The following is an 18068-nucleotide window of genomic DNA, read 5'->3' on the forward strand; positions in this document are numbered from 1 at the left end:
GCTGCTGATCACAGGGGAGGCGACGTGACGTCACCGGAGCGGCGGCTTCTCCGAGGTACACCTGGCTACAGCCTGCAGAACGGTGCGGCGTTAACGTCGAACGTCTAAGCCCGCCCCCCGTTTGATTTGATTGGTTTAACTGTTGAATTGGGGCGGGGTTTAACGCCGAGTTCATTGGTTTAGAAATGAAGTTGGGCGGGGTTAAAATGGCGGGGGTCAGGGATGGGTGGGCGGAACTGAACGTTGACGTTCGACCCCACCCCATTCTGCAGGCTGCAGCCAGGTGCTCCTCGCTGACCAAACAAGACTTTTCTTTAGTTTTATTTCTTATTTTATATCCCGTCTTTAAATCCAACCGCTCGCGACAGCAGCGATCATACACATTTTACCCCAGTCAGCCGAAACATTAAAACCACCGGCAGGTAGTCATAGAAGGCTGGATCACCTCATCTGGACCCCAAGTTTATTGTTTCATCATCATCTTCAGTGTCACCTGACTGCAGCTACCCCACCCTTATAAACGGACTGCTGCAGGTACCCCACCCTTATAAACTGACTGCTGCAGGTACCCCCACCCTTATAAACGGACTGCAGGTACCCCCACCCTTATAAACGGACTGCTGCAGGTACCCCCACCCTTATAAACGGACTGCTGCAGGTACCCCCACCCTTATAAACTGACTGCTGCAGGTATCCCAACCCTTATAAACGGACTGCTGCAGGTATCCCCACCCTTATAAACGGACTGCTGCAGGTACCCCCACCCTTATAAACTGACTGCTGCAGGTACCCCCACCCTTATAAACTGACTGCTGCAGGTATCCCAACCCTTATAAACGGACTGCTGCAGGTATCCCCACCCTTATAAACGGACTGCTGCAGGTACCCCCACCATTATAAACTGACTGCTGCAGGTACCCCCACCATTATAAACTGACTGCAGGTATCCTCACCCTTATAAACGGACTGCAGTTACCCCACCATTATAAACTGACTTCAGGTACCCCACCCTTATAAACTGACTGCTGCAGGTATCCCCACCCTTATAAACGGACTGCAGGTACCCCACCATTATAAACTAACTGCTGCAGGTGTCCCCACCCTTATAAACTGACTGCAGGTACCCCCACCCTTATAAACTGACTGCAGGTATCCCCACCCATATAAACTGACTGCAGGTATCCCCACCCCTATAAACAATACAGTGGCATAATGACCGAAACCAACGACCAGAAACTGGTCGTCGCAAATATGGTGTGACCATTAACTGGAGTTACAAGGGTCATGTGTACTGTTCACACTGGATTGGGTAATAGTTGCAATCACAGCATTATAAAATGGTGACAGATGTACTCTTAGCCCCATCCCCCCGGTTCAGGGGTGGTCGGCCCCTCTTTACATAGATGGCCTCTGACTCCCCATTCCTCCCTATCAAGGATATGCACATCCTCATCCTTGAAAAAGTGGCCACTGGTCTGTAGATGGTGTAGACTGTGGAGTCCTGGTCTGTAGATGGTGTAGACTGTGGAGTCCTGGTCTGTAGATGGTGTAGACTGTGGAGTCCTGGTCTGTAGATGGTGCAGACTTTGGAGTCCTGGACTGTAGATGGTGTAGACTGTGGAGTCCTGGTCTGTAGATGGTGTAGACTTTGGAGTCCTGGACTGTAGATGGTGTAGACTGTGGAGTCCTGGTCTGTAGATGGTGTAGACTGTGGAGTACTGGTCTGTAGATGGTGTAGACTGTGGAGTCCTGGACTGTAGATGGTGTAGACTTTGGAGTCCTGGACTGTAGATGGTGTAGACTGTGGAGTCCTGGTCTGTAGATGGTGTAGACTGTGGAGTCCTGGTCCGACGTGTTAGTTCTCCTGTGTTGTGTCATCCTCTTAGCCAGCGTCTGTTTAGTTTCCCCAATGTACAAGTCACATCAGTCCTCCTGGCACTTAACAGCTACACTATATTGCTCTGTTTGTGCCGAGGGACCGGATCCTTGGTGTGGACCAACTTCTGGTGCAGCGTGTTTTGGGGTTTGAAAGCAACTGAGCTTTTCCAACACTCCCACCACATACGGCATCACCACTGGTTTACACTTAGACAGCTGTTGTCCTTCCCCTCTCTTCGATCGGCTGGTCCACTTTTTGGGGTCTTCTTGGCTTTGACAAACACCCAGCTAGGATCACCACACTTAACCAGGACCTGTTTAATGTGGGATTTCTCCTCTTCCCCGGCCGCTGTGTGGTTGGGGACGTTGTCAGCTCAGTGGTCCAGCATCCTGTTGACTCCTAGTTTGTGCTCCAGTGGATGATGAGAGTCAAACCTTCAGTACTGATCAGTATGTGTTGGTTTACGGTAAACATCAACAATCAAATGTCCCCATCACCCACTGCAACTTCACAGTGTAAGAAGGCTACCCTGTCATGTTCCACATCCTCCCTGGTGAACTTGATGTGGTGTCCACAGAGTTAATGTGGTGGTGAAATGTGCTACGTCCTGAGATTTAATTTTAACCCAGGTGTCATCCACAAATCTGAACCAGTGGCTAGGTGGTGTCCCTGGATAGGACATCAGAGCCTCTTTTCCACTTCCTCCATATACAAGTTGGCCACTACAGGTGAGACTGGGGAACCTATAGCGCCCCCATGCCTCTGCCTGTAATACTGCCCCTTGTAGGTGAAGTATGTGGACTGAAGACTATACATATATATATATAGATAGATATAGATATAGATATATAGATATTGGTTTTTTCCGAAATCGTCAAGTCGGTGGTGTTGAGTGCTCGACTGATGAGGAGCAGGATATCAACACGGATACAGGAAAAGAGATGTTAATGCATAGCAGGCCTGGACTGCTATGCATTAACATCTCTTTTCCTGTATCCGTGTTGATAGATAGATAGATAGATAGATAGATAGATAGATAGATAGATAGATAGATAGAGAGATAGAGAGATAGATAGATAGATAGATAGATAGATAGATAGATAGATAGATAGATAGATAGATAGATAGATAGATAGATAGATAGATAGATAGATAGATAGATAGATAGATATGTAGGGGTTTTATCAGTGGTGTAGATAAAAGTGCTGAACAGATGAGGAGAGGAATATTAAGATGGATGTAGGGGAAAAACGTTAATGCTTTCAGGACCAGCTTGTTTCGTGCGTCATGCACTCATCAGCTGCCAGTGTGGCTAAATTAATGTGTTGGGCTTGGGACACATTAGGACACAGTGGGACACACTAGGACACAGTGGCAGATGATGAGTGCGTGACGCATGAAACAAGCTTGTCCTGAAAGCATTAACGTTTTTTCCCCTACATCCATCTGAATATATATATACACACACACACACACACACACACACACACACACACACATGTAGATATGTATATATATGTGTGTATATCTATATGTGCGTATGTATATCTATATAAGTATATCTAGATGTATATCTACATATGTATATCTTTATATCTATATATATGTGTGTATGTATGTGTGTGTGTGTGTATGTATGTATGTATGTATGTATGTATGTATGTATGTATGTATGTATGTATGTATGTATGTGTATACATATATACACTACCGTTCAAAAGTTTGGGGTCACATTGAAATGTCCATATTTCTGAAGGAAAAGCACTGTACTTTTCAATGAAGATAACTTTAAACTAGTCTTAACTTTAAAGAAATACACTCTATACATTGCTAATGTGGTAAATCACTATTCTAGCTGCAAATGTCTGGTTTTTGGTGCAATATCTACATAGGTGTATAGAGGCCCATTTCAAGCAACTATCACTCCAGTGTTCTAATGGTACAATGTGTTTGCTCATTGGCTCAGAAGGCTAATTGATGATTAGAAAACCCTTGTGCAATCATGTTCACACATCTGAAAACAGTTTAGCTCGTTACAGAAGCTACAAAACTGACCTTCCTTTGAGCAGATTGAGTTTCTGGAGCATCACATTTGTGGGGTCAATTAAACGCTCAAAATGGCCAGAAAAAGAGAACTTTCATCTGAAACTCGACAGTCTTTTCTTGTTCTTAGAAATGAAGGCTATTCCATGTGAGAAATTGCTAAGAAATTGAAGATTTCCTACACCGGTGTGTACTACTCCCTTCAGAGGACAGCACAAACAGGCTCTAACCAGAGTAGAAAAAGAAGTGGGAGGCCGCGTTGCACAACTGAGCAAGAAGATAAGTACATTAGAGTCTCTAGTTTGAGAAACAGACGCCTCACAGGTCCCCAACTGGCATCTTCATTAAATAGTACCCGCAAAACACCAGTGTCAACATCTACAGTGAAGAGGCGGCTGCGGGATTCTGGGCTTCAGGGCAGAGTGGCAAAGAAAAAGCCATATCTGAGACTGACCAATAAAAGAAAAAGATTAAGATGGGCAAAAGAACACAGACATTGGACAGAGGAAGACTGGAAAAAAGTGTTGTGGACGGATGAATCCAAGTTTGAGGTGTTTGGATCACAAAGAAGAACGTTTGTGAGACGCAGAACAAAGGAAAAGATGCTGGAAGAATGCCTGACGCCATCTGTTAAGCATGGTGGAGGTAATGTGATGGTCTGGGGTTGCTTTGGTGCTGGTAAGGTGGGAGATTTGTACAGGGTAAAAGGGATTCTGAATAAGGAAGGCTATCACTCCATTTTGCAACGCCATGCCATACCCAGTGGACAGCGCTTGATTGGAGCCAATTTCATCCTACAACAGGACAATGACCCTAAACACACCTCCAAATTGTGCAAGAACTATTTAGAGCAGAAGCAGGCAGCTGGTATTCTATCGGTAATGGAGTGGCCAGCGCAGTCACCAGATCTGAACCCCATTGAGCTGTTGTGGGAGCAGCTTGACCGTATGGTACGCAAGAAGTGCCCATCCAACCAATCCAACTTGTGGGAGCTGCTTCTGGAAGCGTGGGGTGCAATTTCTCCAGATTACCTCAACAAATTAACAGCTAGAATGCCAAAGGTCTGCAATGCTGTAATTGCTGCAAATGGAGGATTCTTTGACGAAAGCAAAGTTTGATGTAAAAAAAATCTTATTTCAAATACAAATCATTATTTCTAACCTTGTCAATGTCTTGACTCTATTTTCTATTCATTTCACAACATATGGTGGTGAATAAGTGTGACTTTTCATGGAAAACACAAAATTGTTTGGGTGATCCCAAACTTTTGAACGGTAGTGTATATGTATACATATATATATATACACACACGTAGATATGCATATACATATGTGTGTATATCTATATATCTATATATCTATATGTGTGTGTGTATGCATACATATATATATATATATATATATGTATATGTATATATGTGTATATATAAGGGTGGGGATAGCTGCAGTCAGGTGAGACCGGAGAGGTCCCTTAGGTGGGTGGTGTAACAACACACGTTGTGTCCAGATGAACTGATTCAACCTCCTGTGGTTTCCACACCTGGGTGGTTGAGCATTCATACGACCACTGACACCTGAAGGGAATAACTGATTTCCTCGTTCCGGTGGCTCCTGACAAGGGCTGGGACATATGAGGCAGCAGGGGGACAGGCACTTCGTGAAGGTGATGTGTTGGAAGCAGGAAAACCGGCAAGCGTCAGGATCTGAGCCACTTTGACCAGGGTCCAATAGTGATAACTAGACGACTGGGGCAGAGCATCTCCAGATTGGCAGGACTTGTGGGGCGTTTCCGGGATGCAGTGGTCAGTACCTACCAAAAGTGGCCCAAGGAAGGTCAACCCATGAACCGGTGCCAGGGTCACGGGCGCCCGAGGCTGATGATGGGCGTGGGGAGTGAAGGCTAGCCCGTCTGGTCTGATCCCACAGAAGAGCTTCTGTAGCTCCCACTGCTGACAGAGCTGAGGCTGGTTATGACAGACAGGTGTCACAGCACATAGCCCGGTCAGAGACCATGATGACCCCTCAGCTGGACCATGGACCAGTGGAAGAAGGTGGTCTGGTCTGATCCCACAGAAGAGCTTCTGTAGCTCCCACTGCTGACAGAGCTGAGGCTGGTTATGACAGACAGGTGTCACAGCACACAGCCCGGTCAGAGACCATGATGACCCCTGAGCTGGACCATGGACCAGTGGAAGAAGGTGGTCTGGTCTGATCCCACAGAAGAGCTTCTGTAGCTCCCACTGCTGACAGAGCTGAGGCTGGTTATGACAGACAGGTGTCACAGCACACAGCCTGGTCTGATCCCTGATGACCCCTGAGCTGGACCATGGAGCAGTGGAAGAAGGTGGTCTGGTCTGATGAGCCACATTCTGTTACGTCATGTGGACGGCCGGATGTGTGTGTGTCGTTTACCCGGGGAAGAGATGGCACCAGGATGCATTATGGGACGCCGGTGGAGGCAGTGTGGTGCTGTGGGCAATGTTCTGCAGGGAAACCTTGGGTCCTGGCCTTCATGTGGATGTTACTTCGATGCGTACCACCTACCTACACATCACTGCAGACCAGGTAGACCCCTTCATGGTACCGGTATTCCCTGATGGCCGTGGCCTCTTGTGGTTTCAGCCTGCTGTCCATGTTTAAAAACCTCCACGAGAGCTTGTCAGTGGTTAGCTCATCCGGGGAATAGGGCTGAGCTCATACGATGATGATGATGATGATGTGCCACATGTGAAGGCCACGTCTGTGCTGAGGAAGACTACATGCTGACTGTGCCTTGTAATGTGGATCTCCTCAGGGTGTGGAGGCTCTGATCTGGATATGCTCCGTAACAGCTGAGGCAGAACAGATGACCACATTCCTTTCTTCATGCAGGGACTTTCTCCCGGTCACATGGCAGGCTGCGGGTCCCCCGGGCCATGGGGCCCACGGGGACCCGGCCCTACATGGCTGTGACCGGGTGAGGCATGCTGCCGCCCCTCCCAACAGAAGCGCTTGTTGTGCGAGTCATATAAGACCTTGTTCCGTCTGAGCGGGGAGCCCGCGTGACCGCTCACGGTGAGCGGGTCAAGAGACAGGCCTCAGCTGCCTTCCCTTGGGTCTTGGATTCAGTGTGACCGCTCACGGTGAGCGGGTCAAGAGACAGGCCTCGGCCGCCTTCCCTCTGGTCTTGGATTCAGTGTGACCGCTCACGGTCAGCGGGTCAAGAGACAGGCCTCGGCCGCCTTCCCTCTGGTCTTGGATTCAGTGTGACCGCTCACGGTGAGCGGGTCAAGAGACAGGCCTCGGCTGCCCTCCCTCTGGTCTTGGATTCAGTGTGACCGCTCACGGTGAGCGGGTCAAGAGACAGGCCTCGGCTGCCTTCCTTCTGGTCTTGGATTCAGTGTGACCGCTCACGGTGAGCGGGTCAAGAGACAGGCCTCGGCTGCCTTCCCTCTGGTCTTGGATTCAGTGTGACCGCTCACGGTGAGCGGGTCAAGAGACAGGCCTCGGCTGCCCTCCCTCTGGTCTTGGATTCAGTGTGACTGCTCACGGTGAGCGGGTCAAGAGACAGGCCTCGGCTGCCTTCCCTCTGGTCTTGGATTCAGCGTGACCGCTCACGGTGAGCGGGTCAAGAGACAGGCCTCGGCTGCCTTCCTTCTGGTCTTGGATTCAGTGTGACCGCTCACGGTGAGCGGGTCAAGAGACAGGCCTCGGCTGCCTTCCCTCTGGTCTTGGATTCAGTGTGACCGCTCACGGTGAGCGGGTCAAGAGACAGGCCTCGGCTGCCTTCCCTCTGGTCTTGGATTCAGTGTGACCGCTCACGGTGAGCGGGTCAAGAGACAGGCCTCAGCTGCCTTCCCTCTGGTCTTGGATTCAGTGTGACCGCTCACGGTGAGCGGGTCAAGAGACAGGCCTCGGCTGCCTTCCCTCTGGTCTCTGATTCAGTGTGACCGCTCACGGTGAGCGGGTCAAGAGACAGGCCTCGGCTGCCCTCCCTCTGGTCTTGGATTCAGTGTGACCGCTCACGGTGAGCGGGTCAAGAGACAGGCCTCGGCTGCCTTCCCTCTGGTCTTGGATTCAGTGTGACCGCTCACGGTGAGCGGGTCAAGAGACAGGCCTCGGCTGCCCTCCCTCTGGTCTTGGATTCAGTGTGACCGCTCACGGTGAGCGGGTCAAGAGACAGGCCTCGGCTGCCTTCCCTCTGGTCTTGGATTCAGTGTGACCGCTCACGGTGAGCGGGTCAAGAGACAGGCCTCGGCTGCCTTCCCTCGGGTCTTGGATTCAGTGTGACCGCTCACGGTGAGCGGGTCAAGAGACAGGCCTCGGCTGCCTTCCCTCTGGTCTTGGATTCAGTGTGACCGCTCACGGTGAGCGGGTCAAGAGACAGGCCTCGGCTGCCCTCCCTCTGGTCTTGGATTCAGTGTGACCGCTCACGGTGAGCGGGTCAAGAGACAGGCCTCGGCTGCCTTCCCTCTGGTCTTGGATTCAGTGTGACCGCTCACGGTGAGCGGGTCAAGAGACAGGCCTCGGCTGCCCTCCCTCTGGTCTTGGATTCAGTGTGACCGCTCACGGTGAGCGGGTCAAGAGACAGGCCTCGGCTGCCTTCCCTCTGGTCTTGGATTCAGTGTGACCGCTCACGGTGAGCGGGTCAAGAGACAGGCCTCGGCTGCCTTCCCTCTGGTCTTGGATTCAGTGTGACCGCTCACGGTGAGCGGGTCAAGAGACAGGCCTCGGCTGCCTTCCCTCTGGTCTTGGATTCAGCGTGACCGCTCACGGTCAGCGGGTCAAGAGACAGGCCTCGGCTGCCTTCCCTCTGGTCTTGGATTCAGCGTGACCGCTCACGGTCAGCGGGTCAAGAGACAGGCCTCGGCTGCCTTCCCTCTGGTCTTGGATTCAGTGTGACCGCTCACGGTGAGCGGGTCAAGAGACAGGCCTCGGCTGCCTTCCCTCTGGTCTTGGATTCAGTGTGACCGCTCACGGTGAGCGGGTCAAGAGACAGGCCTCGGCTGCCTTCCCTCTGGTCTTGGATTCAGTGTGACCGCTCACGGTGAGCGGGTCAAGAGACAGGCCTCGGCTGCCCTCCCTCTGGTCTTGGATTCAGTGTGACCGCTCACGGTCAGCGGGTCAAGAGACAGGCCTCGGCTGCCCTCCCTCTGGTCTTGGATTCAGTGTGACCGCTCACGGTGAGCGGGTCAAGAGACAGGCCTCGGCTGCCCTCCCTCTGGTCTTGGATTCAGTGTGACCGCTCACGGTGAGCGGGTCAAGAGACAGGCCTCGGCTGCCCTCCCTCTGGTCTTGGATTCAGTGTGACCGCTCACGGTGAGCGGGTCAAGAGACAGGCCTCGGCCGCCTTCCCTCTGGTCTTGGATTCAGTGTGACCGCTCACGGTGAGCGGGTCAAGAGACAGGCCTCGGCTGCCTTCCCTCTGGTCTTGGATTCAGTGTGACCCCTCACGGTGAGCGGGTCAAGAGACAGGCCTCGGCTGCCCTCCCTCTGGTCTTGGATTCAGTGTGACCGCTCACGGTGAGCGGGTCAAGAGACAGGCCTCGGCCGCCTTCCCTCTGGTCTTGGATTCAGTGTGACCGCTCACGGTGAGCGGGTCAAGAGACAGGCCTCGGCCGCCTTCCCTCTGGTCTTGGATTCAGCGTGACCGCTTAGACAAACTGGTCTTTCTCTTCTTTACCATTCTGTGTGAAGACAGTTTGATCGTTCCTAATGGACTAAAGCATGGCCTCCCCTCCAGTATCTGGTCTGATACGAGTCCCTTCTAGCTCGCCGTTCCATCTGCACAGGGAAACAGGTTCTAGTCACCCACTTGAGCTCTACTTCCTCTCTACTCTTGCTGTGCCGAGCCGATCTCCTGGTTGCATTACTCGCCTGGTAACTAGCAGGAGGTCACCTGACCTCCTGCTAGTTCACATGTTCCTCATGACTCGCCATCCCCCAGGCCCCGTGCCCCTGCACACGGCAGCTGTTTCAGCTACAGCATCATGTGTGTGTTTAAGACCTCGCCGGTTCGAATCCCCGTGTTACCTCTGGCTTGGTCGGGCGTCCCTACAGACACAACTGGCCGTGTCTGCGGGTGGGAAGCCAGATGTGGGTGTGTGTCCTGGTCGCCACACTAGCGCCTCCTCTGCCAGTTTTTTTTTGGGGAGGGGGAACTGGGGGGTAGAGCGTGATCCTCCCACGCGCTACGTCCCCCTGGCGAAACTCCTCACTGTCAGGTGAGAAGAAGCGGCTGGTGACTCCACGTGTATGGGAGGAGGCATGTGGTGGTCTGCAGCCCCCCTGGATCAGCAGAGGGGGTGGAGCAGAGTTGGCCAAGTACAATCGGGGAGAAAAAGGGGGAACACTCTAAAAAAAACAAAACCTCGTCTCGTCTTCTCTCCCGGACAGGAAGTGCAAATCAAACCACTCTGGCCTCAGACAGACTAGCTGGCGTGTCGCCCAGACAGGCTGTCTGCTGAACCGGCAGGCCAACGCCACCTCCATCTTCTCCTGCCTCCCTCTGGAGCCAGGTCACTCTGTCACTGTGCTCGGTCATCCATCCATCATCCAGACCGCTTATCCTTACTCAGGGTTGCAGGATGCTGGAGCATATCCCAGTCCACCCCAGTCCACCCCAGTCCATCCCAGTCTATCCTAGTCCATTCCAGTGTATCCCAGTCCATCCTAGTCTATCCTAGTCCATTCCAGTGTATCCCAGTCCATCCTAGTCTATCCTAGTCCATTCCAGTGTATCCCAGTCCATCCTAGTCTATCCTAGTCCATTCCAGTGTGTCCCAGTCCATCCTAGTCTATCCTAGTCCATTCCAGTGTATCCCAGTCCATCCTAGTCTATCCTAGTCCATTCCAGTGTGTCCCAATCCATCCTAGTCTATCCTAGTCCACCCCAGTCCATCCTAGTCTATCCTAGTCCATTCCAGTGTATCCCAGTCCATCCTGTCCAGTTTCTCTACTTCAGTATATGAGCATGTGTGTATTTGTCCCTCTTTAAAGAGACATAAATCAAGATGGGACCAGGTTTAAATGGTACTGGGACAGGACAGGAAATGTACTCCAGGGTGTGGTAGTAGCATGCCACCCAAGTCCCAATAGTTCACTAATGGACCGGACCGTATCCTGCTGCCTCACATAAATGTCAACCCTTTAAGTAAACGCACCAATAACCAAACAAGTAAACGAACTTCTGCTGTAACTTATGACTTATAAATGAAAGAATGAACGAATAAAACATAACAAACATGAATGACTGACGTTAAAGAGATAGTTTAGCTATTAAGAAGATAAGAAATCAAATTCTTATTCGATATATTGTTTCTTTCAGTCTTAATCAAAGGTCAAATATTTTTACTGTTGTGAACCCATGAACAGTTAAACCTGCTAGAGAGGAAGAATGTCGTCATCCCTGACTTGATCCTCCTCCTCCTCATCCATGCCGAAACACTCCCAACAAACATCTGGAAACACTCCCAACAAACATCTGGAAACACTCCCAACAAACAGCTGGAAACACTCCCAACAAACATCTGGAAACACTCCCAGCAAACAGCTGGAAACACTCCCGACAAACATCTGGAAACACTCCCGACAAACAGCTGGAAACACCCCCCAACAAACATCTGGAAACACCCCCCAACAAACATCTGGAAACACTCCCGACAAACATCTGGAAACACTCCCGACAAACATCTGGAAACACTCCCAACAAACATCTGGAAACACTCCCAACAAACATCTGGAAACGCCCCCAACAAACAGCTGGAAACACTCCCGACAAACAGCTGGAAACACTCCCGACAAACAGCTGGAAACACTCCCGACAAACAGCTGGAAACACTCCCAACAAACAGCTGGAAACACTCCAGACAAACATCTGGAAACACTCCCAACAAACACCTGGAAACACTCCCGACAAACATCTGGAAACACTCCCAACAAACATCTGGAAACACCCCCGACAAACAGCTGGAAACGCTCCCCGACAAACATCTGGAAACACTCCCGACGAACATCTGGAAACACCCCCGACAAACAGCTGGAAACGCTCCCGACAAACATCTGGAAACACTCCCGACAAACATCTGGAAACACTCCCAGCAAACAGCTGGAAACACTCCCGACAAACAGCTGGGAGTGTTTCCAGTTGTGTGTGTGACATTCCTGTGTGAGAGGTGGGGTTGTTGTGAAGCGTCTAGTCAAGTGTATTGGTGTAGTGTTGTGTGTCTGTCACGTCTCACTCTCAACCTTCACCGCTGGTTAGCAGACATGCGGACAGGGCATGGCGACACACGGTAACTGGGTACACCTGGGACCCTGGCTGAACTACAAGGGACTCGGAAGAGGTCTGGCCCCTAGACGTGCAGTACGCGGTCCCACCGGTGTGTGGTTACTCCCTGATGTCCACGAACCGGCCCCCAGCTATGGGTTAAATAGTGCCACCTAGTGGATACATCGGGAGAGGAATAGGCTACGGGAGTAAACCCCTACACAACATCAATGTCTACAGTGCTGTTGTTTTTCTATGTGTTTAAGTGGGAGAGCACATCTGGCGTCGTGTGTGGCTGCCTCTTCTCCCTCTCGTAGCCCCCCTTCCCATCCACCCCTGTATGTCTGCCCCACCTTCCCATCCACCCCTGTATGTCTGCCCCACCTTCCCATCCACCCCTGTATGTCTGCCCCCCCTTCCCATCCACCCCTGTATGTCTGCCCCCCTTCCCATCCACCCCTGTATGTCTGCCCCCCTTCCCATCCACCCCTGTATGTCTGCCCCCCTTCCCATCCACCCCTGTATGTCTGCCCCCCCTTCCTATCCACCCTTGTATGTCTGCCCCCCCTTCCCATCCACCCCTGTATGTCTGCCCCCCTTCCCATCCACCCCTGTATGTCTGCCCCCCCTTCCCATCCACCCCTGTATGTCTGCCCCCCCTTCCTATCCACCCTTGTATGTCTGCCCCCCCTTCCCATCCACCCCTGTATGTCTGCCCCCCTTCCTATCCACCCCTGTATGTCTGCCCCCCCTTCCTATCCACCCTTGTATGTCTGTGTTGTGTTTGTCTGTTGTCTTGTTTCACCCTGTTTATTGTAAAGCCACTTTGAGTGTTAGAAAAGCGCTATATAAGTTTCATTTAGTATTATTGTTACCATTATCATCATCATCATCATTATAATTATTCTCATCATCATTATTATTATTATCATCATCATCGTCATTATTATTATTATCATCATTATTATTATCATCGTCATCATTATTATCATTATTATTATTATATTATCATCATTATTATTATCATTATTATCATTATCATTATATTATCATCATCATTATTATTATTATCATCATTATTATTATCATTATCATCATCATCATTATTATCATCATCATTATTATTATTATATTATCATCATCATCATTATTATTATTATCCCAGTCCATCCCAGCAGTCACTGGGCGGAGGCAGGGGGACAGCCTGGACATCACAGGGCTGTGTTGACCTTTAATGCAAACCATAACAGGAATGGAGCTCATCGTCACAGTTAAAAGGACATAGCAACAGTAACTAAGGGGAGCGGGCCTTGGATTTTGCAAGCGGCCATTTCTGGTATTTCATTTGTGTTCAGCTTAGAAACCACGTGTCCTTTTAATTTACTTAGGAATTACTTTTATTGACCCAGAAGTGATGGTACACCAGTACCATGTATACTAGTATGCACTGTGGTACTATGCTAGTACTGTTAGAGGTACTGTTGTCTGTGTACCATGTGTATCAGTATGTACTGTGGTACTATGTTAGTACTGTTAGAGGTACTGTTGTCTGTGTACCAAGTGTATCAGTATGTACTGTGGTACTATGTTAGTACTGTTAGAGGTACTGTAGTCTGTCTACCATGTGTATCAGTATGTACTGTGGTACTATGTTAGTACTGTTAGAGGTACTGTAGTCTGTCTACCATGTGCATCAGTATGTACTGTGGTACTATGTTAGCACTGTTAGAGGTACTGTTGTCTGTGTACCATGTGCATCAGTATGTACTGTGGTACTATGTTAGCACTGTTAGAGGTACTGTTGTCTGTGTACCATGTGTATCAGTATGTTCTGTGGTACTATGTTAGTACTGTTAGAGGTACTGTAGTCTGTCTACCATGTGCATCAATATGTACTGTGGTACTATGTTAGCACTGTTAGAGATACTGTTGTCTGTGTACCATGTGCATCAGTATGTACTGTGGTACTATGTTAGTACTGTTGGAGGTACTGTTGTCCATGTACCATGTGTATCAATATGTACTGTGGTACTATGTTAGTCTGTTGTTGTCATTTTTGTAATCAATTAAACAAGAAAGTATTTATTTTTATAGACTGTCCACTTAATAAACATGTGTAACACTGTAACAAGCTGCTTGTCTATGGGACATGGTGACATGGTGCCAGTAACAGTAACAGTTACTAACAGTAACAGTAACAGCTGGCTGGTGAAACACACATCTACATCATGTCTAGGTGACATGGTGCCAGTAACAGTAACAGCTGGCTGGTGAAACACATATCTACATCATGTCTGGGTGACATGGTGACATGGTGCCAGTAACAGTAACAGCTGGCTGGTGAAACACATATCTACATCATGTCTAGGTGACATGGTGACATGGTGCCAGTAACAGTAACAGTAACAGCTGGCTGGTGAAACACATATCTACATCATGTCTAGGTGACATGGTGACATGGTGCCAGTAACAGTAACAGTAACAGCTGCCTGGTGAAACACATATCTACATCATGTCTAGGTGACATGGTGACATGGTGCCAATAACAGTAACAGCTGGCTGGTGAAACACATATCTACATCATGTCTAGGTGACATGGTGACATGGTGCCAGTAACAGTAACAGCTGGCTGGTGAAACACATATCTACATCATGTCTAGGTGACATGGTGACATGGTGCCAGTAACAGTAACAGTAACAGCTGCCTGGTGAAACACATATCTACATCATGTCTAGGTGACATGGTGACATGGTGCCAGTAACAGTAACAGCTGGCTGGTGAAACACATATCTACATCATGTCTAGGTGACATGGTGACATGGTGCCAGTAACAGTAACAGCTGGCTGGTGAAACACATATCTACATCATGTCTAGGTGACATGGTGACATGGTGCCAGTAACAGTAACAGCTGGCTGGTGAAACACATATCTACATTGTAACAGTCTATGTTACAGTCAGTGAACAGAGGTTTTCTTACAAACAGTGATTAATCTCTTCTAGTGCAGATGTGAAGACATAGTCCTCTGGCTGGACCAGCGTCCTCTTAGGGTCGTCTCTGGCCTATTGTCGGTCAGTACAATGTAGTTTGGTTCAGCTTTTAATGAAAATACCACCTTAAAGATTTAAATACAGAACGCTCTACATTTGTTATTAAAAACAACTGCTGCCCACGTCTACATGTCACACACCAGGATACCAGCCTCCACAGTCTGGCTGTTTGGGTACCACGGTTGTTAGCTTCACTAGTAATCCATAATGACTTGTGTGTTTTAGGCCAGCGATCATTTTCTGAAAATTTTTTTACATTCTAGAGAGAAATTTTGCGAGAACTCCAGAGAGAACCCCAGGGAGAACTCTAGAGAGAGCTCCAGAGAGAACCCGGAGAACTCTAGGAAGAACTCCAGAGAGAACCCCAGGGAGAACTCTAGAGAGAGCTCCAGACAGAGCCCGGAGAACTCTAAGAAGAACTCCAGAGAGAACCCCAGGGAGAACTCTAGAGAGAGCTCCAGACAGAGCCCGGAGAACTCTAGGAAGAACTCCAGAGAGAACTCAAGGGAGAACTCTAGAGAGAATTCTAGAGAGATCTCTTTGACTGAACACAGATCACATTTTAACTCCAGCCTCCAAAATCCAACCCTTTGTGAATAGTCCACATGGCCATCGTAACTCTAGTTAATGGTCACACCCATATTTGCATATGAAACTGGTCGTTGGTTTGGGTGGTTATGCCACTGTATTGTTTATAAAGGTGATGACACCTGCAGCCAGTTGAGACTGAAGAGGTCACTTAGATGAGTCAGTACGTTTACATGATGTTAGAAAAAGTGGATTTATTGTGTTAGTCCAACTAAAACTGGACTTTCAAAATACATGTAAACGTGTTAGTCCGACTGAAATTGTACTAAATCGAATTTCTCGAAGTCGGACCAGTTCAACTAGATAATGTAAATCGATAATGTAAATCGATTCTCCCCCGGTTCTTGTATACTGGGACAACGACAGTAGTCCAATTACATGGCCTAATCGAGCTGTAACCGTAGCTCCACTTAACTGTGCATTGAGTGATGAAACGTATCTGTCAACAGCTGTTGTGTCCAGATTCAACTTCCTGTGAGACTTCTAGAGTACTGTTTCAGATTCAGATCTGCTGGCCACTGACATCATTTTAGGAATTGTCTCTCCATCCCGGAGGAGAATGCCAGCGCTGAGCAGGTTTCCTCCTCATGGAGTCGGTTTGGCGAGTATCGGCTCTGGTCGCTCTGAACACCATCAGACCATCCAGCAAACAAGAAAAGAGACAGAAAATAAAACCACTCCCACTGTTCATAAACAAATACAAAACTGCTGGGACACCCCCCCCCCCCACATGTCATCTCTCCACAGTCTTTTTTTTTCTTTTTTCTGATAAATTTCCTCTCGTGTCCTTTGTGGAGCACTGTGTGCAGCGGCCATCTTGGATGGTCTTCAGAGATGTGAGGAGGTGGAGAAACAGAGTTTCAGGGTGTAGGGGTTGGAGCCATCTGGAAAATACAAGAGAGACATATATTCATTTACTGTACTAGCTCTATGTAGTAATATGTATACTGCACTGTCTATATGTAGTAATATGTATACTGTACTGGCTATATGTAGTAATATGTATACTGTACTGGCTATATTTAGTGATATGTACACTGTACTAGCTATATGTAGTAATAAGTATAGTGTACTAGCTATATGTAGTAATATGTATACTGTACTAGCTATATGTCATAATAAGTATAGTGTACTAGCTATATGTAGTAATATGTATACTGTGCAAGCTATATGTAGTAATAAGTATAGTGTACTGCTATATGTAGTGATATGTATAGTGTACTGGCTATATGTAGTAATATGTACAGTGTACTGGCTATATATAAATATGATCATTTATAGTTAGTAAAACTTCTTTTAGAAAGGTGATTTTACGTTGTCTTACTATGTGTTTCACATGCATAAATAAAGGCAGGTATGTACTATGTATGTATGTGTGTGTGTGTGTGTGTGTGTGTGTATGTATGTATGTGTGTATGTATGTATGTATGTATGTATGTATGTATGTATGTATGTATGTATGTATGTATGTATGTATGTATGTATGTGTGTGTATGTGTGTATGTATGTACGTATGTACGTACGTACGTACGTACGTACACACACACACCTGTATGTATGTACAACATATATACAGGTATGTATGTATGCATGTATGTGTGTGTATGTGTGTATGCATGTATGTATGTACGTATGTACGTACGTACGTACGTACACACACACACCTGTATGTATGTACAACATATATACAGGTATGTATGTATGCATGTATGTACAACACACACACAGACACACACACATTCACACCTAGGGACAACTTAGTACGGCCGATTCAGCTGACCCACATGTCTTTGGACTGTGGGAGGAAACCAGACTGTAGTACTATGTGTATATGTATTGTGGTACTGTGTGTACACGTCCTGTTGTACTGTGTTTGTCTCTTACTGGGTATTCGGATCTGGTAGTGGTTCAGCACCGTCAGAACCTCCACTGCCTGGGTTTTATCATCAAACTCCAACAGGCCGGAAATGGTCTTAGAGTTTGCTGCAGGGACAACACACACAGCAGAAGAAGAAGAATATGAGGTAACAGATGATGAAGAAGAAGAGGAAATACGGAAGAGAGAGAAGGAAGGAGAGGAGGTCACATACGGAAACCCAGAGATATCAGCCAATCGAGAGAGAATGTAAAAAATAAAATAGTAACCTGTTCAATCAGGTTCTCAACCAGGTCCTCAGGTAGCAGCAGTGCTTCTGGTTTTCTGGTCCAGAAGTTGTTACAGCTCATTCAGCTGTTGTTCAGGTGGAGGACCTCCCAGGTT

The 18068-nt window shown here is 48.3% G+C and overlaps 1 protein-coding gene across 1 annotated transcript in view; it reads right to left on the minus strand.

Moving 5' to 3' along the window:
- Positions 1-14272: 14272 nt before the first annotated feature.
- Positions 14273-18068, minus strand: part of LOC130112274 (heterogeneous nuclear ribonucleoprotein L-like) — a 65726-nt gene continuing 61930 nt past the window's right edge. The window contains exons 12-13 of the mRNA XM_056279565.1: positions 17693-17791; positions 14273-16692 (exon numbers count right to left, since the gene is read on the minus strand). Of these exons, the coding sequence (XP_056135540.1) occupies positions 16637-16692; positions 17693-17791 (155 nt within the window). The 3' untranslated portion in view covers positions 14273-16636. The remainder of the gene's footprint in view (positions 16693-17692; positions 17792-18068) is intronic.

This window comes from Lampris incognitus, chromosome 5, assembly GCF_029633865.1.
Source record: "Lampris incognitus isolate fLamInc1 chromosome 5, fLamInc1.hap2, whole genome shotgun sequence".
Taxonomy (NCBI): Eukaryota; Metazoa; Chordata; class Actinopteri; order Lampriformes; family Lampridae; genus Lampris; species Lampris incognitus.